The 24,494-nt window shown below is 33.9% G+C and overlaps 1 protein-coding gene across 1 annotated transcript; it reads left to right on the forward strand.

Moving 5' to 3' along the window:
* Window positions 1-11,527: 11,527 nt before the first annotated feature.
* Window positions 11,528-17,602, forward strand: LOC142626143 (uncharacterized). Its single transcript, XM_075799929.1, has 5 exons — window positions 11,528-11,631; window positions 11,846-12,536; window positions 13,177-14,663; window positions 16,574-16,638; window positions 17,350-17,602. The coding sequence occupies exons 2-4, from the start codon at window positions 11,945-11,947 to the stop codon at window positions 16,631-16,633; spliced, it is 2,139 nt and encodes a 712-aa protein (XP_075656044.1). The 5' UTR covers window positions 11,528-11,631; window positions 11,846-11,944; the 3' UTR covers window positions 16,634-16,638; window positions 17,350-17,602.
* Window positions 17,603-24,494: the final 6,892 nt, after the last annotated feature.

A 24,494-nucleotide genomic window follows, 5' to 3' on the forward strand; every position in this document is an offset into this window, starting at 1 on the left:
CTAGAAATGGATAATTATTGTAATAGGTATCAAGGAATAATGTGGGTTATTGAAGGCGACCTCCTATCCCTAGTGATGCTTTCTTGTAAGCACAATGACTTAAACTCTTTTAATAAATTATTCTTGGAATAAGAGTTCAAATGCTCCAATAATGGATTGAGTGTATGGGGTTTGAGAAATCTGGGTGAATGGATTTATTTCTTTGATTACCTTTTAGGACATTTTCTTATCATATTTTGAATGTTTTGCAAAAGTCCTTATATAAAGGGTATCCTTCATGATAGGGTCTAGGATCTCTCTAGTGTAGATAGGCTCCCTAAGGCTAAAGGGATAGATAAGTAGGTCACTCATAACTAAGTGGGCTATGATTCCAACCGAGGGCCTAAGTGGACCCCATAGTGGATTGGTAGCAAACCTTTAACTTACTCAAAACTCATTATAGGCGATGGCACCGATTGTGAGTTTATGGGATGAACTTTGGAAGGTTTTGGGCCCGAATGGAGCCTTCCACCTTCCCACTTATCACCAACCGAGGTTAAGGGACAAAAGAACAAGTGAATGTGTGTGCGAACAAGTTTTGAAAAAGTTTTTATTAAGTTTAAGAAACAAGACACATAGGAATTAAACTCACTATCCCCAGTGGAGTTACCACTATGGACACAAGAGGGGGAGGGGAGTCACCACCTAGTTTTTACAATGGTCTAGGAACCATATATATAGTGTCCCTTCGAGGAACCTTTTGATCTTACTACTAGAGTATGGGTTCAAAGTTTAGATATGCTCTTGGGAATGTGTTAGGCACCCAAAATCGCCCAACCCTAAGGTTGGCCTCCCATCATTGTGTCTTATACCTTAACCCTATTAAAAACTAACTCAATACTTATATCCTAGACTCACACACACACACTAACATGCATCTAGCATACAACAACGCATCTTTAATCCCAAATAAACATATTTATCTATCCGCCAAACAAAAGAGAGTCAAACATACAAAAGAAACCCTAGCATTCATCTAGCAAGTGGAAACCCTGTCATACATCTAAAACAAGGCAACAAGCATATCATTAAACACAACACATATCATAAACTAGGCATTAATACATTAGAAACCCTAATCATACATCTAAGCATGCTTCATCATATCGTCAAAACAAAATTAAAACACAAATGCATGGACATTTCTAATGCATGACCTACCCTGTACTTACCTCTCAGCAACACAACGCCTATGGCATTGATGAATTGGCATATGAATGACTGGCATGGTATCAAAGTTAAGACAAACCCTAATCTAAACATGTGATAGCAAACAAGCATGTGAAAGAGGTAAACAAGAACCTATAGAGCCTAAAACATATGAAAAATGAGCTAAACAGAACAAACATGTGAAGGAAAAAAAAATTTTAGGGTTTCTGGGCAACGGTATCATGCACGCTAGAACAGGCCTGCTTGCGCAGGCCTGCTTGTGCAGGCAAGATTATGCATACGCAAGTCCTTGCCCAGAAAACCTAAAAACGCAAAAACAAAGCAAAACTTTAAAACAAAAATCTAACAACCTTACATGCACAAAAGATGAAAAAAACTAAAAAATCTAACTTAAACAGACATACACAAACATAAACTATGCAAGAAACAAAAGAAAAACATAGAAAGAAAAGCATAAAAGAAAAAGAAATAAAGAGAAAGGGTTAGACTCAATACCTTAAACAAGAGCTTTCCAAGCTTGGTTTTGTCCTTTCCCCTCAGTCAAGTCTATTCACAAACCAATAAGAAGGTGATTAGCAACGTTAAACTAAAAGGATCGGGGCTAGAAAAGGTCTCAATCAAATAAAATTGACTTGAGGGTGTTTTGTGAAGAACTCTATTTTGATTCATTTTTTTCTATTGAATCTTAGGTTCTTCCCATGGGAAATCTGTGTGTTTTGAAAAAGTATTATGTAATGCTTTTTATAGTTGAAAAAATGGAGTTTTGAATGGCCCCTAGATAATGTGGGATCCATTCCAAACCTCAGCCTTTATTTCAGAAAAATTGTCTTTCTTATGCTTTTGAAACCCTAGTTGTGTAAGCAAGAATATGCCTGCATATGCATGCTTTGGCCCGTGTACATAGGCCGAGGACCATTTTGGTCATTTTATTTCCAAAATAGATTTTTGCTTATTTAAAAGATTATATTTTTCATTTTAACACTCCTTAAGTCAATTTAATATCTAATTGGGCTCTAAACTAGTCTTGGGCCTTGGAGTTTAAGCATCATTAAGGAATAGGGGCCCAAGTCATAAAGGGTACAAAATGCAATGTCCACACTTGATATGTTAGCTACTGTTGGCTTGCCTACTGCCAGTATACAAGTCTGTCATATTGGACTGTTGAATTAAGGCTACATCAATTAAGTGCTGCTGTATTTAGTGATACAATGCTTATTGAACTATTGTAATAGTTAGCTAATAGTTGTTAGTAAATATTAAGGTAATTAGCATTGTAATAAGATTATTGTTTTTCTTGGATGAAAGTTTTTGTTTTATCTGAGTGAATGTATTTTTGTCATGCAAATTTTTATTTTCCTTTAAATAGTAATATTGCTACAATAATTTGACGATTTTATGGCTATTAACTCAAAGAACTGATGTGGTTTATATTTTATTTTGTTGAAGTAAAGTTTGCATGGATTGGTAGATTGGTGGAGTCATGCATTCCATTTTTGACTATAAAAAATTGAGGTCTCAAAATATCATCATGCCATTCTTTTCACTTCTTTTAGATAATGATATATTCTCGGCTCTTTTCTTTGTTTGGTTGATGGAAAATTCTGAGAAAAGAAAAAGGAAATATTGGATTTTGGGGATTTTAATTTTATTCAAACTTTGAGTGAATTATTTTTGAAATTTGCACTTAATTTGGCTAGATGATCCATACTCCTAAATTTCAAGTGCCTCTCTCTCTCTCTCTCTCTCTCTCTCTCTCTCTCTCTCCTTTGCTTGGTTAGTGTGGAAGTTTAAGAAGGTAAAGGAATTAAGGGATAGGATTTCGACAATATTCTTTTGTTCAACAATGACAAATAGATGTTAAAGTTGAATTTGGCAAAATTATTTTTATTTTGGGTTAGCATAAGGCACTATCATGGCACTATCATTTGATTGGATTAATCTTCGACTTATAGCAACGTCTTAAATAGCAAATGGAAAAGACATTTAACAAAAGAAGAAAAAGAAATCAAGATGATTGTGCATATATTATATATGTTTCGCATTTATGATAAGTAAAAAATATATATTGCAAGTAAGAATGGCAAAATAAATGACTGATGTGCAATCATTAAAATGTTGAATTTTGGTTAAAAGGTTAATATCAACATAAATACTAGCATATTTCACAATTTTAAGTGAATACATGTAAATTTGTTCAAATGTTAATTTTTATGATCTACAAGGCTTCGAGGAGTACATGAATTTAATTCTGGATGATGCTGAAGAAGTTAACATCAAGAGAAGAGCAAGAAATCTTTAGGTGGACTCATTTCCTTATTTTTCTTTACCTTTAGTCTCCCAAATGTGCATACTCTGAAAAGTGGTACATTTATTTTGTTTCGGATCAATTACTTATTAAAAGGAAAAATGTACAAGGCAAAATCATCTTAAGAGATGCAACACAATAGCTACCTCTCTCTCTCTCTCTAAACTGGCATTGTGATGCCTTTTCAATCCCATTGTGGTTAGCATATTTGTTTACTAGCAATGTTAGAATTTAGATACATCTTGGATGTCAAGAATGATTAATGTAATGTATGAATTATATTTGAATGAGTATGGAATGATGGGGCTAAGGGCGGGAGGGAGGGAGATTACATTGAAATTTTATTGCTTTGGTATATAATTTATACCTTGATATTGAATTTTTATTTCCATATTAGGGAAGTTATGTGTCAATTGATTGACCCAGCAACTTTCTCGTGCATTGCACGAGTATCATTATATATAATCTTTCCTCATTCCCTGTCACTGTCACCTATTCATCTTTTTCGTTTGTCTCAAGTTGTTTGGCATCAACTTCAACCCCCTTCCCCCAACTCCAGTCTGCATCTTTTTTTTCTTTTTCTCCAAACCTCGTATTTTCTTGGGCTGCCGCTCAAACATATGTCTTGTCATATTGTTCATTTAGGACTTCCCTGGCCTCTACTTTTTACCTATACCATTTTGGCTAGCTGTTATGGATATCTTCCATCGATAAGTACACAATAATCTCCATCTTTGAACTACTTCACTCAATCATCCATCAAAGATCAAATCACCAAATTCTACTACATGCTTACTACCAGGTTGAAAATCCCCTTTCAATAATCCCCATCTCTTATTAACTCAACTCTGATTAAAGGTAATCCCACCTTCCCCTTTGGAGTTGGGAGCTAGGAATTATAATAAAGGACCACTTTGGCAATTGGATAGTAGGATTATAGTAATCTCGTAATATTATAGGCAACAGGCTAGCTTAGCTGCTGGATTATGGCCATTCGTGATGGTTTAAATTTAGCTTATCAAAATCTTAATTATACTACTTGAAACACAATATTCTATACAGGTATATTTAATTTTCTTACTAAGACTTTATCACCCACTTCACCTCTTAAGAATTAGTAATTTTTATGTATTCTTGAAGCACGGTAAATGATGGACTGTCACGCCCCGAACCCAATTATAAAATAGGCACGTCACAACTGTCACACACTTATAAAGTACACACCCTACAAGTATGCAAGGTCTTCTTAGCAACTAAAATTTATCCTCAACTAAAATCATATAAATCCAAAATACCTCAACAATTTCTTTATGAATAGTTCTCCAATAATTTAATAGGAACAAAATTCAAACCTCATGTTCATAATGCAAATTGGTCAAAAGATATAAGACTAATACAAGGCCATCTAATTCCAAAATCATTAAGCTTCTTTCCCTGCTCACAACACAACATCAAAACTCCCAAAATTTGCTATTCTTCACAATCTGAAACTGGAGGGGAAAAAGGGGGTGAGTTAACAACTCAATAAGTAACCAAAATTCTAATAAGTTCCATCAAGCAATAGATCTGTAAAGTATAAGATGTAATATGTGTTTTCAAAAGTTATAATATACTATGTATTTTCAAAATAACTAAAGAAGTTTCATAGTCTTAAAATAATAAGTTGCACATAGATCACATACTTTAATCCTATATCATAGATGGTTCAGAAAATAGTCAATTTTTCATATATCAAAAGCTAAAACTTACAATAGGTTTAAAAAACTCATAAGCAATTTTAGTGACTCAAAATAGTTTAAATACTCAATATTTCCAAAGTCACATATGTAGTTTTAAGGACTTAAAACAGTTCAATATTCAAACGTAATTCATATCCTTAACAATCTTATGACTATGGTCACGCTATATCCCCGTGACTGGGCATCAGAGTACCAATGAATAACCCTCATTGGCTGGATATCAAAGTACCAATAAATAACCCCCATTGGTTTAGGTATCAGAATACCAATGAATAACCCCCGTTGGCTGGGTATCAGAGTAACAATGAATAACCCCCATTGGTTTGGGTATCAGAGTACCAATGAATAACCCCCATTAGCTGGGTATCAAAATACCAATGAATGACCCCCATTGGCTGGGTATCAGAGAATCAATTTATAATCAGATTGTCCATAATCATATATATCAAATCATAATTCAAACAAAAAATATATCTCATTCAAATACATATATATAATCATATATTTAGTATTTAAATATATTTGTGATATTTTTATATTCTTTACTTTAAATTAAAATAGCCCAAAAACAATTAAATAAAATAAACCTTATATTCAATGCTCATATATATTTGTGAAAATTATTTATTCTTTACTTTGAATCAGTATAACTAAAAATAGTTAAATAAAATATATCATATATTCAGAAATCAGATATATTTGTAATAATTCTTTACTTGAAAGGAGCAATACAATAGAAATAAAATTATAACAACTGTAAATAATTTTCGTAGTTAAAATATGCAAAATAAAACCAATTAGGTTAAGATAACTTACCTCTAAAAACCATATCAAAAAGAACTTCTCTCTAACGCTTCCTCTAAAATCCTTAGATATCACCTAAACAATTTTTCAAATATCATTTACTCAATAATCCAATATTTTTAAAATAAAACTTATATGGATACTAGGCTAGGAAAGAGACTGTTAAAAATATCCAATAATTGCCCACTATTATCTTATAGTTAAAAATTCTCATATTCATCATATATATATATATATATATATATTTTTTTTTTTCCTCTACTTTCTGCCACTAATAATACCTAGGAATAAAGCCTATAGATACACCATTGGTATAGCCATATTGGTGAAGGAAAAATTCTGATTTTGCATCTCATGCAAAACCCACAGCGGAAGTAACGAACTAGGGTCTATTTCATTCATGATTGATAACGTGCACAATGTAAATTTCAGAATTTAAGAACAAGATGACGTACCTTGGTATGGAGAAATTCAAAACAAAGATTAGAAACACTTGGGAACACTTTTAATCTTCACTCCAATTCCACTTTACGCCCAAGATGTGTGGTCTCTCAATCAGTTTTCAAGGGAGAATGAAAGTGTGTCTCACACTCTCTCACACACCGTTTCTTTTTGTTTTCTAATCTCTTCTAATAAAAATTCTGTATGTTTCTCCCTTTATAACTAACTGATTATCTAATTGAGCTGGCCTATTGGGCCTTTCCAATTGGGTTTTAGTGTGTGGCTTAGAGTGGGACCAAAAGGGACCAATAAGACACTAGCTCCAATGGGCCTTGGGCTTTTCCGTCAACTCTTGATAAGTTCAAAGTTACCATTAATTATATTTAATACCACTATATAAATATAATTGCACTCTAGGCCTTATTAATAAATTATATCCCAAGACTTTATTATACACGTAACCCCTTCATAAAATATTCATAGTAACACAAAGTCATAAATATAGACTGCCACTTTGTAAATTACTACATCTTATCCTTGAGTACCTGGTTTAATTGTTTAAAGTTATTCATTATATATTTATGAAATCCAATTTCATAAATATATACTTTAGTAATTTTTTACTAAAGTGGTTAGGCCTAACTCTCTGAATAACTGAACCATTAAACTTATCTTAAGGGAATATTTTATATCTCCATCAAGAGACTATGAATTCCATCTTGAGAATATATGTTCCATCAACACTAAATGTGGCTGCCCAACATACTGAGGTTTTGACCGTCACTTCAGATCTCACTCCTGATATATCAAAGCAACCTACACTTCATGATCATGTCCATTATTCTCTCAGGATTAAGAGTTCATGCAAATAGAAGTCGTGAGATTTATTATTCATTTGACAGTCATTAGGAGAATAATAAATCTCATAGCGATCCTGTTCAATATGTTTTAACTCTTAAAACATATCAACATATCAACTAAAAGTCTCCACTTCCATGATCAAGACAAATCATCTTAGTTGACACGTTATAGTCTTCGCAGATGAAATGCCTAATTTCATCACCGACTACGAACTATTAATTCTGAGTTTACAAAGAACTTGTGATTTACATCTTCTGTGACTTTTCACATAAATCACATACAATGCATCTCATGGACTATATGATAATGTCCCATATTCATGTTACCATTATTTTGGATAATAATAAAATAACTTTATCAAACACAATATTAAGTCATACATCATGTCATACATAATGTCATACATAGCATCATACAATAGAATTTAAGGGCACAAATCCTAACAATTGGGTCAAAAGTACCACCTAATCTTCTATACGTGTGCTCATATAATTTTTTTTTTTTTTTACTCCATTCACCCCTAGACCATCTTCTATAGTTCTACACGTATTTTTTTTTTCTTTTTCTTTTTTTCCACTACCGCCTCTAGTTTTCTTTTGGCAAGAGGAGAAATCACACAAACCAAGCTCTGCCACAAGCTTTTATTGAAACATTATTCTTCCTCTACCAAGTCAATAAACAAATAATAATATATTAGAAAGAAGTTGGTGTTCCGATACAATTCCTTTAAGAAAAATTACTAGTAGCAGACCCATACGGCCATGGCAAAATAAAGTCTTACTATTGGGCAAAATACTCACATAAGAAAATATTCTAATACCACATAAAGTCTAAATTTGACAAAGAATAATATTTCTTAAGCACTTACCTTAAAGGTATAGTCAATCCTTCTCTACTTTAGTCCTTTGGATAGTCTCCTCTCTCAAAATATCTCTCTATATACGTTGATATAATAAGCTTATATATAGCTAGGGTTTCAATCTTATTTTCTAAAACTCCCTTATAATTATAAATTATAAAATGGGCCCCACAAAAACTTATACATAAATACCCCTCCTTTTAAATCTTTTTTTTTTTCCGGGTATTACAATGGACCATACCATAAATGTGAGAGAATGAAGCACCATTTCATCATACTTTGAAAGTATCTAAGTATTTTCTTGAGCTCAGTAGGCTATTATCCAGCACATATATCAACAAACCAATATATGCGTGGATGATGCTTTAGCTTTTTTGTGTTTATATTGCCTTTGCCCTTCCATCTTAAAATGTACTGTGGGACTGGGAGGTCCAAACAAATGTCCTCTCCACCACTGGCGTAATATATGATATGTATATTTTTTACTTTGGTTTAACTTAATATAATTTTCTCCTTTCAACAAAAAAAAAAAAAAAAGAAAAAGAAAAAAAAAAAGAAAAAAGGAATAGATAGAAGTTTTAATTAATTGCCCATTAAAAGCTGAAGTGTAAAAAGAAGACCCCTCGGGGTTTAGGTCAGTTGCAAATTGACCACTATATTATTAATATTGTATTATTATATTGAGTATTGACATGTGATCATGGTTTTCAAACCATGATCATTCAATGAACTGTAAAAATGAAAGGTTCAAGGTTTTTAAGGTCCGACCGAGATTTGATCAAGGTTGGACAGTGATGACGTAATAATTATTTTAATAATTTATTAATATAAAAATAATTTCATGTAAAAAATTTAACAATTTTAATTAAAATAATATATAAAGAGGTTAAAATATATTTTAATTAAAGAAAAGATAATATTTTTGTAATTTATTACAAAAATGATAAAATATTTCTTATATTATTTAAAAATTTTCAGAAAATTTGGACAACATAATTAATTTTTTAACTTGCTTTTACTTGTTTTCAATTTTCATTCATTTTCTCTACCCGACCCCACTCCCCAATACATTTTCTTCTCATTCTTATCTCATTGACATGTTCCCCTATCTTGCCTTATTCTCTTTAGTTTTTTTCTTCTTCTTTTTTTTAATTGTTCTCTCTAGTCTTATCAATTAACAAATCCAAATACTCTCACATTCAAAACTTCATCCTCACCGTCAATTCAAAATGATATCTTTAGCTTTCTGTCTTCACTCTTCTAGTCTTCCTAATAGTCTGATACTTTGTTCCTTTTTCTTCTCTTTTTTCGTTTTGGTTAGCTCCAAGAATGCCTACAAAACATCTCTTCAAAAATGCATGATTCAACTTCTATTCCAGAAAATCTAATGCCAACGTAAGTTTGCTTTCCATTTTCCATTACTATATTACTTCATTCTCTCTAATCTATATTACTCTCACCTTTTTCTCTCTCCCTCCCCTCTCTTGTTCTTTCATTAAACGATGAAATCCAGTGATGTTGTTGACAAACGAGATGAAAGCTAGAGATATTTAGCAAAATTATGTGGGGGGAAAAAATCGAAAAACCATGCCTGATTCCACAAACCGGACGGTTTGACCGAGGTTTGAATGGTTTGCTGCAAAACAAAGGGTTTTGGTTTTTTATGTTTAAAAACCCGGATTGATGGCTGGTTTTCGGTTAATCCAGTCCGACCGTATGGTCTAATTTGAGTTTCAAAACCATGCATGTGATGTGAGATTTAAGAATGGTCTACCTTAGTATATAAAAAATAAAACTTAATCTATATATATAATAATAGGTAAAGTTGAGAGAAAATCCAATTAAATTTCAAATTGGAATTTAATTAGAGCTTAATTTTGCGCTACGTGTCCCATTTAATCTAAGTTTTTAAATTTTTGTGTCAAATGAGTTAATTCAATATAAAAATTGGATTTCAATTTAGAGTTTAATTTTGCGACATATGTCCCATCTAATTTAAGCTTTTTAAATTTTTGTATCAAATGAATTAATTTAGTGTAAAAAATGAGTAGTCCAATATTAGTAAACCATAAAAAACATAATTTTTGAATGATTTTATATTTATGAGCCTTTTTTGTAAAACTAAAAACAATTCAAGTTTATAAGTCATATATATATATATATATATATATATATATATAATTGAGAGAAAATCCAATTAGCTTTTAAATGGAAATTCAATTAGAGTCTAATTTTGTGCCACGTGTCCCATCTAATAAAAAATTTTAAAATTTTGAACCAAGTTAGTTATTTCAGGGTAAAAATTGGATTTCAATTAGAGTTTAATTTTATGGCACGTGTTCCATCTAATTAAAATTTTTTAATTTTTGTACCAAATGAATTAATTTAGAGTAGAAAAAAAAGAGTCTAATATAAATAAATCACAAGAAATACAATCATATATCTAACACTATATATAAAATTAGAGGAAGAGGGAGTTTGAATGATTTTATATTTATGAGTTTTTTTTATAACTAAAAACAATTAAAATTTATAAGTCATCTAGATAGATAGATAGATAGATATATATATATATATATATATATATATTCATAGGTAAAACTTAGAGAAAGTTTAATTAGATTCGACAATTGAAATCCAATTTTATGTCATGTGTAATAAATTGTTTATTTTTAGAGAGAGTGTTATTTCTTAATTTTAGAATCAAATGTGGGACTATATCATAAATATTCATCCAAGTTAGTTATTGTGTACAAAAACCAAAAAGTGTAGAATTAATGAACATATAAATATTTAAAAAATGGACAATTTACATTTTTTTACCTAATAACATTCTTACTAGGCCTTTTAAAAAGTTAAAAAAAAAAAAGAATGGTTATTGATAATATTTAAATTATAGATATCAGATTATTATAATATACATATTAATATCTTTTACGTATATCTATATATATGGATAGAGTTACAAGCTAATTTTAAAATAATAATACATGTACAACACATCACTGTTTTTACTTTTTAGTAGTCAATTATTATTATTATAGTTAAGGAAACTAATTAAGATTAAAAAAAGAAAGGAATAATTTGAACAATTCTTCAACCAGAGCAGAATGAAGTAAGGCAGGGGCAGGGGTGATTTTACATTTTGCCCAAAATAGGTAAAATAACGAATTGAGGCGGTGAGAGAGAATCGTATCTGTATTGGTTTTGGGAAACGTAAACAGCTTACGTCACGATAATATCGGGACATTTTATTTTTAAATCGAAATCCAATTTTTTTTTTTTCTTTTTTTCTTTCTGTTGTGGAGAGTTGGCTGTTAGCATCGAAGAAGAAAAAGATATAGGGTAGGAAGAGTAAAATCAATCTCACCTTCCTCAACCTCAATCCATTTCCAATTTCTCCACCGCCACTGGTATTTTCTCATTCCTTTTCTTCTGTAACATTATTTTTCTTTTTTCTTCAATTATTTTTTTCGACTTCATATTATATTATGAGCATGACCCATACCACCTTAGTAAAATAGTATTATGTAAAACACTTTCCAGTTTCATATTCTTTATTGGTAACAAATAAACAAAGCTTCAATTTTATTGTTAAATAAAGAAAATGCTTTGTTTGTTTTTCAGATATATCTCTGTGCAATTGATCACTGAAGAGAGAGAGAGAGGGCGTTCAATATAATTGGTTTGTGGGCTTGTATATAATAATAATAATAGTGAGAGAAAATGAGTTGCGATGCAATAATACATTGTTGGACGTTCGGTGGACTAGTGGGTGCATTTCTTGATCTGGGTATAGCCTTTTTCTTGCTATTTGCATCAACAATTGCTTATTTGGCCTCCAAATGTCTGGGTTTGTTTGGATTGTGTCTGCCTGGAGACCCCATTAGACAAAGAGCATTAGTGGAGTGGCCACCTGAGAAAACCGCTTCGGTTCTGTTGCAGGTGAAGCACAAATTTCCTTTCAATTCAATATGGGCTGATACTGACTCTGATCCTGAACACCCCAAGAGGAATCACAAGAAAAGGCATGTCGGTGAAGCATCATCTGCTGGGGGAAGAAGTCTGGTGGAATGGAATAATGATGAAGCTGCTTCTGTGTTTGGTACCTCTCCAGCTGGGGAACAAGGGAGGTTTCATTTTAAGGGAGGTGTTCAGAGGAAGAGACTTGCTCTTCGCCACCGGCACAAAGGAAAGGCTGTTGACTGTGGCAAGTCTTCGCCTTTTTCTTTGGATGCAACTCAGACTCCTTCTAGTGTTGGTAAAATAGGGATTCAGATTACTGAAGAAGGCACCTCTGTTCCTGTTAATTCTGGAGGTGATGGTCTTTCACGTTAATTTTACCCTTTTTTTTTTTTTACTTTGAAGCTCAGTTTTCAGTCCATATTTGTTATTCAACTTCTTTTAGTTCTAAACCTCTTGTCTTGAAGTCAAAAGTGCACGCCATAATCAACTTTTATTTTAAACAATAATACGAGATTCTACAAGTTTTATGATTTACCTGTGTGTTCTTTTTTTTTTAATAACAAATCCTGTTTAATGAATGCAGGAGATGCCCATGTAGTAAAATGATCGTTAATATATTATTGTGACATTTTAAAACAGCTGATTTTATAATTGTAAGATTATATCTAAATTTATACCAATGAAACTAAGAAGAAGACTTTCATTTTCAAATGAGCCTATTTGATGAATCTATCACCGAATATCTTTGTCGTCTAGAGTAAAATGAATTTGCCACATTTTCCTTTCTAATTGACTAATTTTCTTACACAATGCACACGTTGCACATGAAATAGAGAATGTAGCCCTTAGTAGATGCTCAATGGGGCTTAAAGCTTCCTAGAAGAAGCGGAGTAACTTTGTTCTTGAATTTGGAGACAAAACAGTTTTACATGGTTTTGAATTGAATGAATTTGTTGATGAAAATAAATATGTTGACGCATTACCTGTTGCAGAGTTCAGGAGCAGTAGTGATGAGACAAATACAATCCGAGTCTTGGAACAATCACTTGAAGAAGAGCGAACTGCTCATGCTGCTCTGTACCTTGAACTTGAGAAAGAGAGAAGTGCTGCTGCTACTGCAGCAGATGAAACCATGGCTATGATATTGCGTCTACAAGAAGAGAAGGCATTGATTGGAATGGAAGCTAAACAATACCAGAGGCTGATAGAAGAAAAATCCGCTTATGATGCTGAGGAAATGAACATTCTCAAAGAGATCTTACTGAGGAGAGAAAGGGAAAAACACTTTTTAGAGAAGGAAGTTGAAGCTTGCAGGCAAATGATATTTGGAAATGATCAATTGGATGCTGATTTGGAGGCCACAAAAACACAAGAAATATCATCTTTGTTGTGTTCAAGTGAAGATCCGATGCTTATGCTGCAGCAGATTAGCTCATCCATGAATGAGAAGGAAATGGTGAAAAACAAAAGTAGTTCTAGAGATGATGAGGAATCTTTTGATTTACAAAATCGTACTATTGCTTTTGGTAAAGATTTGCCATATCCAGAATTGGATGAAGATGCTGACATTTCAAAAGGAGACATTCGTAGTCATAGGCATCCAAGTACTGACAAGCATCCAGATTTTGTAAGTTGTGATGGGTTTCAAGAGAAGGGTATGGTCTCCATGGATGAGAATTCTCTTACTCAACAAAGAGAATCGCAAGCACTAGAGGCTTGCTCACAATCAAATCAGTCAAGTACTCAGGGATTTAATTTGCATGTGGAAAGCAATAATCCAGCTGGGGAAGGACAGCAGCAAAGTGATAATATAATTCTCTCCCAAAGACCGGCAACCACGACAATCAAATCACGTAATGAAGATAAGGTTACTTCATATAATGTTGGTTATGCAGAAATGCCTGAAAAAGAAACAAAACGGGAAACCAAAGTTTCACATAACTCAGTTTCTGATACAGAGCTTCATATTCATGATGTTCATGTCATTGATGATGAGTCTAGTATGTCTAATGAAGTCAGAGTAAATAAGACTGAACAGCTTTTAAGGAATGCCTCCTTGAACCTTCACAAAATAGATGATAGTCTAACCCTAAGTAGGTTGGAGACTGGGCTAGGCTTCAACAGAAGCAGGTCAGACTTAGCTAGTGGACTGCCTCCAAAAGTTCCTTTGCGCAGCAAAACTTTGGTTTCTGATTTACGGAGGAATTCTATGTCTGCAATTGAGTTACGCAGAAATTCAATGTCTTCAATTGATTATGAAAGGTTAAAAATTGATAACGAAGTTGAGATGCTTCATGAAAGACTAAGGATCGTGCAAGAAGGAAGAGAGAAGCTAAAGTTCAGTTTGGGGAACAAGGAAAGGGAAAATTTTCAGTTGCAACTTCTGGAGGATATAGCAAGCCAGCTTCGAGAGATTCGGCAGTTAACAGAGCCTGGAAAAGCCATTCGTCAGGCTTCTTTGCCCCCTCCATCCTCTAAGGTATGTTGTAAAAATTTTCTTTTATTAATCACTGCATGGCTATTACTTTATCAAATAGTTAAGAGTGGCAAAACTAGCTTATTATTATTCCCCTGACAGTCAGATTCTTCTATATTAGTGGCATTAATATTTATTATGTGAGAGACTAAATCTCTTTGGTTTCCATTTTTCTATTTGGTCAAAACTTCTCCCATTATGTAGTTAAAAATACTTAAATAGAAATATCAAACAATGAGGATAGAAAAGTAAATTAAAATATCTTAAAATGCCCAAAAAACACAATACCCACTAACAATAAGATACCCTCACTCCTATTGTCACTCTAATTCAATTTTTCCTTACTTTTAGCCTTTCAACTGTGGGCAAGACAATTAAGATGATAGAAAAAAAGATAAATTTCAATTGAAAGTTTAAGAATTATGGTTAAATAATTAAATTCAATGCTTCCTAATAACTTAAACTTTTGGGAGAATTAGTAATTTATAATAGTATCAAAGTAAGAGGTTCTTAGTTCGATCCCTTCTAAGAATAAAATGTGTATAATGGAATAACTGAACATTTTCATAAGTTAAGTTGTGAAATATAATATTAGAATAAAACTTAAGGTGTGTTTTAAGAAATATCTTACTCATACAATTATATTTCCTAAAAAAATAATATTTTTTAAATTTGGGAGAGAAAATGGTTATTTTTTTTATATTTTTTATTTTCATAATTGTTATGTGTATATAGAAAGTTTATTTATTTGGAAATATATTAATTCTAGAAATTAATACACCTTTTTTTGACTAATAGAGAAATTACTACACCTACTATGGAATAACTATTACAACCCTTTTAGAAGGGAATGATTATTCCTCATTTTAAAGAATATCTATTCATAAAGAATAACTATTCACTGTAATAAAAGCATAACCAAACTACTAAAGAGTTAAATCATAGGAATAATTATTACATTATAATTATAGGGCTTATTACAGTTTACCAAATATACCCTTAGTAAAATCAGTAATTCAACAAAAGTGATTTAACAATAAGACAAATAAACGACACAAAGGAAAATTGAGAAATTTAAAAGTGTCCACCAAATTCTACCCTCACTAACCCCAGATACACACACCCACGTAATATAGCTACATTATCAAACAAAAGTTTGAATAAAAAGGTAATTAAAAGTGAAAAAAAAAATTCTAATTTCATAAAATTTGGACACATGTTTTATACTTATAACTTTATCTACCTGTGGTACAACTTAAGAAAATTGTTTTTTACTTAAAAAAAAAAAAAAGCCTTTGAGCACCCATAGCGCGTGTGAAGAGGCTACTATTATATATTGAATCATCTGTATACAGTATCTAGGTGCAATAATCTGCTGTAGCTTGTGTGGGACATTGTAGGATCAATTATCCGTAGAGTTTCAGGTTTTCAGCTGGGTGTTAAGGTTCTTGGCCACAAGAATAAAATGACATGTCTTTCCTTAAGATTTGTTCTCTCTGAGAATTTTGTCAGCCAATTTTTAAACTTTAGAGCCCTACCTTAAATATTCAAGAAAATATTTTCTTGATATGAAATTTCTTAGAGCAACTCCTTACTTTGTCAATTGTACTATTGTTTTTTTAAACCTCAATGGATTGGTCTAGGGTTGCCAAGGCCTCATGAGGTCCATAAGGTTCTGGGTTTAAAACTCCTAGCTTGTATCTTGGGCCACCACCAAGGGATTCCTCCTTGTAAACACTTGGTGTATGTAAGATGGGGGGTCTACACACACCTAAGTGAATAGTTAGGTACTTGAAGAGATCTGGACACTCACATTAGCAAAAATTATTTTTGTTTTGAATTTTTTGTGCTCCACATGAAGATTTTATTGCTCCCGGAAATATGGTTGCTGATACCAGCTTATGTATAAGCAGATTATGTCCCAGAAAAGACATTGGCGCAGTGCATCTCTAGGACTACGTAGAAGCACTTAAACAAGGTATGTCACACCTACATGATGGCTTTGATTATGATGCTTTTGGATACTTTAAATGGAGCTCCAGTTAATTGATCACCTTCCCCCACCAAAGAATGAAAAAAGAAAGGATTTGTGAAGGGGGGGGCGGGGCGGGGCGGTTGTAGAGGGGGCTTGTGGCACTTTATGCTTTCTGCTATCTCGCCACTTCTAAAACTAAAACAAATATAAAACAGTTACATGTGCCTCAAGGGACTATTTTGGTGACTTCTTATGATAATGTTTTCTGCCTCACCTACAAGGCTAAATATCACAATTACAATAATATCACCTTGTGTAAGCAGTGGTGTTCCTAAATAATAAATTGGGGAAGAATAGATAAAGATAAATGTCACTCAACCATAGGTACATATGATTGTATTTTCATAAAATTTCCAACAGTTGCTTGCCACAGAAAATTAAAGTTCAAGTTGATAGAATGAAAGGACTTAAAATGGGGTTTTCTATTACTACCCTGAACCCACAAGGAAAAAAAAAAAAAAAAAAATCTTTAGATATAGATTCCTTGGGAGTGTGATATTTGGGTGCCACTTTCTGAATTTTCTTTATACGTTGCACTTGAAATGGAAAGTTCTGCAGCTATCTAGACTGTGATGTTGGGTTCCTTTCTAAGCAAAAAAAGCCTGATGATCAAAATCTTCAAGAGCCTGTCATTGATGTTGTTTCTTTCATTAGGTATGTATGAAGCTGCCTGCTGGATAATTTGCTAGAGATAACAGGATCATGGTGATAACGGGATGGAAGCTATACTGTTTTCCTAGCTTATGAGTGTATAAATGGTGATTTTGACCACATTCTAGTGCTTTTAGGTGCCACTTCAGAATAGAATTTCTGTTGACTATAATCTCCTATATCGTGAACAGTTGTTTCACACGAATTTGGGTTTCTGTGTAGATAATAGTTGTAATAAAGATGAAGTTTGTTGTGACAAGTTTTTGTTGGCGATTTCATTATTTTATAAGATTATCATATCTTGCATCACCAATAAATTTGGAAGGGAGTGGTCATATAGATTAATCTTATATTTAAGACCATGAAAAACGATCTGGAGAAGCAGCAATTTTCTGCCTACACTTGGTTTAATTGGTTCTTATTGAGAATCTACAAGATAGTTTAGAATGGGCAAAAATAGCCAAATAGCAATTTTTTGCAAACTATGTTGCAATATACCACTATTTCAAAAATATGTAAGAATCTATCACTTTTTGAGTACTCGAGTGTAGCGAGCTCAAGTATCATAAAAAAATTTCAAAATTTTTCTGAGTACATTTTTTCAAATAGCTCGAGTTTTTGCTCGAGTTTCACAAACTCGAGTTTCAAAAAAGGTGGTAGTTCCTTATATATTTTTAAAACAGTGGTATATTGCTAATTTTTTTGGGAAATGGTGGTAGTGAGCCATTTTCACCCCATTTAGAATGGGTCAAACTTATTATATAGAGTGCCTAAAGAATTATATCATTTAAGCAGTTTGATATACTTGATTTTGGCTTCAACTCATTTGTGATTTATTTTTCCCTTTCCCAAATTTTGCAACAAACTATATCATTTGGTGAACATAACCTATTAAAATGAGTGACCATAGCCTATTGATTCATTCTTCTAGGGATTTAAGTTAGTGAGGACTATATTATTTGTGCTTATCAGAACTGAATATGTTGTGATATGCTTTTAGGGATGGCAATTGTTACCCGACCCGATAAACAATAGGGTCGGGTCTGGGTTTGTGATTTTGGGATTTCTATGTTTGTGATTTTGGGTTTGTGAATCGTGACGAGGCTGTGTTTGTGATTCTGTGTGTTTGTGAATTGTGATTCTGAGCCGAGCATTGTGGGACAGGCCATGGCAGGGCGAGTCTGGGTGCAAATAAAAACACTCGTTTATTAAACGGGCCAAGTTCGGGTAACGGGTATGGACCCACGGGTCGGGTTCGAGTATAAAGAAACCCGACCCGAACCTAACCCGTTGCCATTCCTGTATGCTTCTTGTTTTTTAGTTTGAGTCGCATAACTTAAAAACGTTAGCAAGCTGGAGGGAGCTGATTAGGTTATTTCTTGACATTTGTTCTTTGGCATATTCTTGCTCAAAATATAAAGTTCTTATTTGTTTTCAAATTATTATGGTGACTTGCAAGCCATACCGCCGTGCTAAATTCGTTGTTGGAGACGTTCAAAAAACTATTATCAAAATTGCTAACCTCTGATTACTGCATTATACGCAAAAGCCCATTGAACCTTGTTATAAGTGTTTATTATATTGTATATGCAGTTGTGATAGCCTTTATGGAAGAGTCAAAATATCCTAGGGATGAGGTTTCTCTCACCAGCTGTCATTGTCAAGAATATTCTCAATTCCTTGTAACCAAGTATCCTATATATGCCGCTTTGTAACTCAACTCATATTTTATGTTTTCAATGGAGACATCTCAAGTTCAAATTTTCTTATTATAACAAAAAAAAAAAGTAATGGATGAGAGATAAACAAGAATTTTTTAGCTCCTCTTTTTGAATCTCAGACTCTCATTCATTTCTAAATAGCTATCTGAACCTTTGCCTCTAAGTTGTTTTTTAGTTTTCCCTACAAACAATTTTCCTTCATTTCCAATCTCCAAATATATATATATATATATAGACACACACACACACACACACACATTAAGTTCTTTTTCTAGATCTCAATTGATACAATGGTTGGCCACTCAGTGGTCTTTGTTGGTAGTAAGGGTGGATGAAGGCTGTAGTCTTCACCACAGGTGTCGTTGTAGTTGTTCCGTAGATGAACTGGCTACATGATGCAAATCAAGGAGCTGGTCATGCTGATCATACACGTGGAAATGGAGTTGAATTTTTCCTCTCCTGCTCTCATTATGGCCGAAATCATCTCTCTTTCTTTTTCACTCTGATCAATGTTTTTCTCTCCTTTTTTCTTAACTCATTTTTTTTCAATTTCGGCCTTCCTTTCTTTTTTCTTTTTTCTTTTTTTTTTTCATTTGATCTTTGTAACTTTAATTGGTCCTCCCTGACCTGTTTTGGAGTTAATGGCACAAGAGTAATGGGTTGCCCTTTAAGAGTGAAAGAATACTTATTTGTGAATCCATCATGCGTAACCCTCCGATCATACTGCCATGGTCTTCCCAACAATAAATGGCATGCATGCATGGAAACCACATCACATAGCACCTCATCCTTATATTTGCCAATGGATAATGCCACCAACACTTGTCTTGTCACCTTGATTTCGCCACATTCATTCAACCACTGAAGCCGGTAAGGTTAAGGATGTTTCAAGGTAGTTAATGCCAATTTTTCCACCAAATAAGTGCTGGCTACATTTATGCAACTCCCTCCATCGATAATGACACTGCAAACTTTGTTATTTACAAAGCACCGAGTATGAAACAAGTTCTCCCTTTGGTTACTTTCTTCCTCCTTAACCTTCACATTGAGGACTCACCTTGTTACTAATAAATCTCCAGCCACAACATTTTGCTCATCATCGACATCCTCCAAAGATGGCATGTCAACATTTTCTACTTCTTCCTCATTCTCCAACTCAAGCTCACCTTGAGCATTTATCACCATCACCCTTTTATTTACACACTGGCTAGCTATGTGTCCCCGCCCTTGACATTTAAAACACTTAATATCACAGGTTTTAGAACTCGAAGCCTCGGTGTTACCTCAAGTAGTGGCAGTCTTTGTGTTGGCACTCTTAGATGGTTCAAATTTTGGCTTATTTTGTAGCTACTCGTCCCTTTTTGGAGCTATCTTCCACTGACTGGTCATAGGTTGTCCCATCCTAGCCAATCCCTTCCGTTTGAATTGTTCCTCCACCTTTATGACTTGATGCACCATATTCGTCAATTCAACATAGTGCTACATCTCAACTATATCCGCAATCTCATGATTTAAACCGTGCAAGAACCTAGCCATTGTGGCTTCCCGGTCCTCTTCTACATTAGCCCGGATTATAGCTACCTCCATCTCCTTGTAATACTTATCCACACTCTTGGAACCTTGAGTTAACCTTTGCAACTTTTGATACAATCCCCTATAATAGTGATTGGGTACAAAATGCTTCCTCATAAGCATTTTCATCTCCTCCCAAGTGTCCACGGGTGGCTTTCTATTCCTCCTCCTATTAATCAATAATTGATCCCACCACACAATGGCATAATCAGTAACTTCAATTGCAGCCAACTTAACCTTCTTTATCTCCAAATAGTTGTGACAATCAAACACCATCTCCATTTTAGTTTCCCACTCCAAATAAACTTCAAGATCATTTTTGCCTTGAAAAGATGGGATTTTAATCTTTATGTTTCCTAAATCATTGTCCCTCCTAGGCATACCCATCTTAGCTTCTCTATTCCCATACCCACGCTCAAACCTGCCTCGGTTCACATATGGCTCATCAACCTCCTCCGACTCCGCCTCTTCCTCAATATTCCGCCATGGAACACGCCCACCTTACTGCCTGTTGTGGATGTCATGTTGCTGGCCTCTAGGAGTTCCCGCTTCTACCCTATCCAATCTCTCATGAATAGGTTCAATTTCAGCCATCAACATACGCCTCATCTCCCCTAGCAGTGCTTGCATTTGGAGGTTCTGATCTATTGGTTGTCGAAGTTCTTCGGTTGTGTCTTCTTCTTGATTGTTGGCCATGTTTAAAATCTACAAAACAAAGTTAGAATCCTCTCAGGCCCTCCCTCACGTGTTTCACTCAAGAATTGATACACTCGCACTCGTGTTTTCACTCTAAACGGCTTTTACCCTCTTATGGTCTCACAGACTCTTGCCTTTTTCCACTATTTTGTGTCTTCTTTAGTTCTTAATCAAACTTCAAGAAACTAATTCAAAATAATCCAGCAGTAATTTAGAATGAGAATAATTCAAAATAATCCAGCAGTAATTTAGAATGAGAAACAACCAAAACTCATCAAAAAGGTCAAGAACTTGAATAAGGTGAGGAACAAGATTGAGAAATTTTATTTTTTGTTTCTTTTTTTTTTTTTTTTTTTTGAGTAAGGAACAGGAAATAGAATGAAAATAAAATATAGGAAAACTTATCTTAGAACCAAAGCTCTGATACCAAAATGATATGAACTCCACCAACAATTGTGATGAAACCCGATAACAATGATGGTTTGGAATCCTAAGATCGTTAGACAAGATTTGTTGAGCCTTGACCCATCATCTAATCAGATGAAACACCAAGACTACATTGGATTGAAAACGCCACACCAAGAATTCCTAAGAAACTCTCAAGAATCAAGGTGATAAGTTTGGTTGTTTGAACGCCACAAGATTAACTTGATAAGTTCAAGAGTTCTTTTAAGAACCAAGAGGAACACAAGACCTCACAAGGAAAATAGTTTTTCTGAAAACCAAAATTGATTTTTAAAATTCGTACTACCCATCTATATACCTGAAATAACCCTCCAAGAATAGGCAAACTCATAATTACAGCTTTAAAAACAGCACAAAAATTAACCTAAACAAGTTCCCACGTTTTTTGGATTCTTGGACTTTTAAAGGCAATCAAACAAGCTAAATGACTAGATTTAATGTATTTTAATTTGCCTCTTCAAGTGCTTTGATGACATGGACTAAGCCTTGATTATTATCTGAGCCCATCTTGGTCTTTTCAGAATCAGCTCAATTCTCTTAGACTAGCCCATTTAGTGCTTCCTTGAAACATTTGGCTCTAAGTCTTGTAATTGGGCCACTAAGAAGTGACAAAGGGTCATGTGGGTCATGTGCAAATTCAACTCCATTTCCACGTGTATGATCAGCATGACTAGCTCCTTGATTTGCATCTAAGTTTTCACCATTTGAAATTGTTTATGGTTGTAACCCATTGTCACCTTTGGATTTAACTTCTTTACCTTTGAGTGAACGTGTGAACTTAGATGGCAAAAAGAAAGCAGAATTTGTAAAGATGATTCATGAAAAGGCACGGCTGAACATCAAAAGGAGGACTCAACAATATGTCCATCAAGCCAACAAGGGACGCAAGAAGGTAGTGTTTGAACCAGGAGATTGGGTTTGGTTGCACTTCAGGAAGGATCGTTTTCCAGATTAACGGCGTTCAAAACTCCTACCACGGGGTGATGGAACCTTTCAAGTAGTGGAGCGCATCAATGATAATGCCAACAAGCTTGACTTACCAGGTGAGTATGGTGTTAGGGCAAGCTTTAATGTTGCTGATTTGTCTCCTTTTGATGTAGGTGATGATTTGAGGACAAATCCTTCTCAAGAGGGGGAGAATGATGCAAATCAAGGAGCTGGTCATGCTAATCATACACGTGGAAATGGAGTTGAATTTGCACATAGCCCACATGACCCTTTGTCACTTCCTAGTGGCCCAATTACAAGACTTAGAGCCAAACGTTTCAAGGAAGCACTAAATGGGCTAGTCTAAGAGAATTGAGCTGATTCTGAAAAAACCAAGATGGGCTCAGATAATAATCAAGGCTTAGTTCATGTCATCAAAGCACTTGAAGAGGCAAATTAAAATACATTAAATCTAGTCATTTAGCTTGTTTGATTGTCTTTAAAAGACCAAGAATCCAAAAAACGTGGGAACTTGTTTAGGTTAATTTTTGTGCTGTTTTTAAAGCTGTAATTATGAGTTTGCCTATTATTGGAGGGTTGTTCCAGGTATATAGATGGGTAGTATGAATTTTAAAAATCAATTTTGGTTTTCAGAAAAACTATTCTCCTTGTGAGGTCTTGTGTTCCTCTTGGTTCTTAAACGAAATCTTGAACTTATCAAGTTAATCTTGTGGCGTTCAAATAACCAAACTTATCACCTTGATTCTTGAGAGTTTCTTAGGAATTCTTGGTCTGGCGTTTTCAATCCAACGTAGTCTTGGTGTTTCATCTGATTAGATGACAGGTCAAGGGTCAAAAAATCTTGTCTAACGATCTTGGGGTTCCAAACCATCATTGTTATCGGGTTTCATCACAATTGTTGGTGGAGTTCATATCACTACATATGCTCTTTTTTGGATGCAGAACCTTGTGTTTATTACGTTCATGTAATTGATGATGACTTTATTCTGTAGCTAGCTTGCTGAATGACTTCACTAATAAGTTGTGGAGACACGTCATCATTGTCATCAAGGTGTACAAACTGTAAAAGCTTGCTTTTTGAGCATTGAACTTATTAGGGATTGGTACATCATGAGGAGGAGTTAGTTTTGTTGTCCAAACAACTTATATTTTTGGAAGGTCTTGTACAGACAGCTATATAAGTCATGAATGAAATCCCTTCATGCACTGAACAAAGTACATTCAGGAGCCCAACAATCCAATTGAACAACTTCTTAATTCTTTTTGGCAAAAAAGAATCCCCATTTTGAATAACACTACTAAATATTTCATTGAAAGATAAAATCAACATTATTAAAATCCTATAGACGTGAAGAGTGATGTCAAACCAAGCAGAAGCTTCCTAGGAGAGTCCATAGCAAAATCCTCTTCTTTTTTTAAAACATTCTCCCCTCTCCCCTTGTGTGTGTGTGAAAATCCTCTTCTTAGTATCGAGATGCCAGAATTGACAGGAAAAACACTGGGGCTGTGACAGAGGAACAGAGAGCTACAAGTGATGAGATGGCAAAAATGTTGAATGCAAGCTTCCCTTCCAAAGTTGGCACACCAATACCCTCCTTGACGCAACCAGGAACGGTTGATGATGTTGCAAATGCAACTGTTGCAACAAGTGCTGCAACTACAGAGCAGGATTCTGAGGTTTTGCTCAGCCATTCACTGCCATCTTTGACAAGGTCTTTGTGTGTATCTGTAAATATATCCTTCGGG

The sequence above is a fragment of the Castanea sativa genome, chromosome 2, assembly GCF_040712315.1.
Source record: "Castanea sativa cultivar Marrone di Chiusa Pesio chromosome 2, ASM4071231v1".
NCBI lineage: Eukaryota > Viridiplantae > Streptophyta > Magnoliopsida > Fagales > Fagaceae > Castanea > Castanea sativa.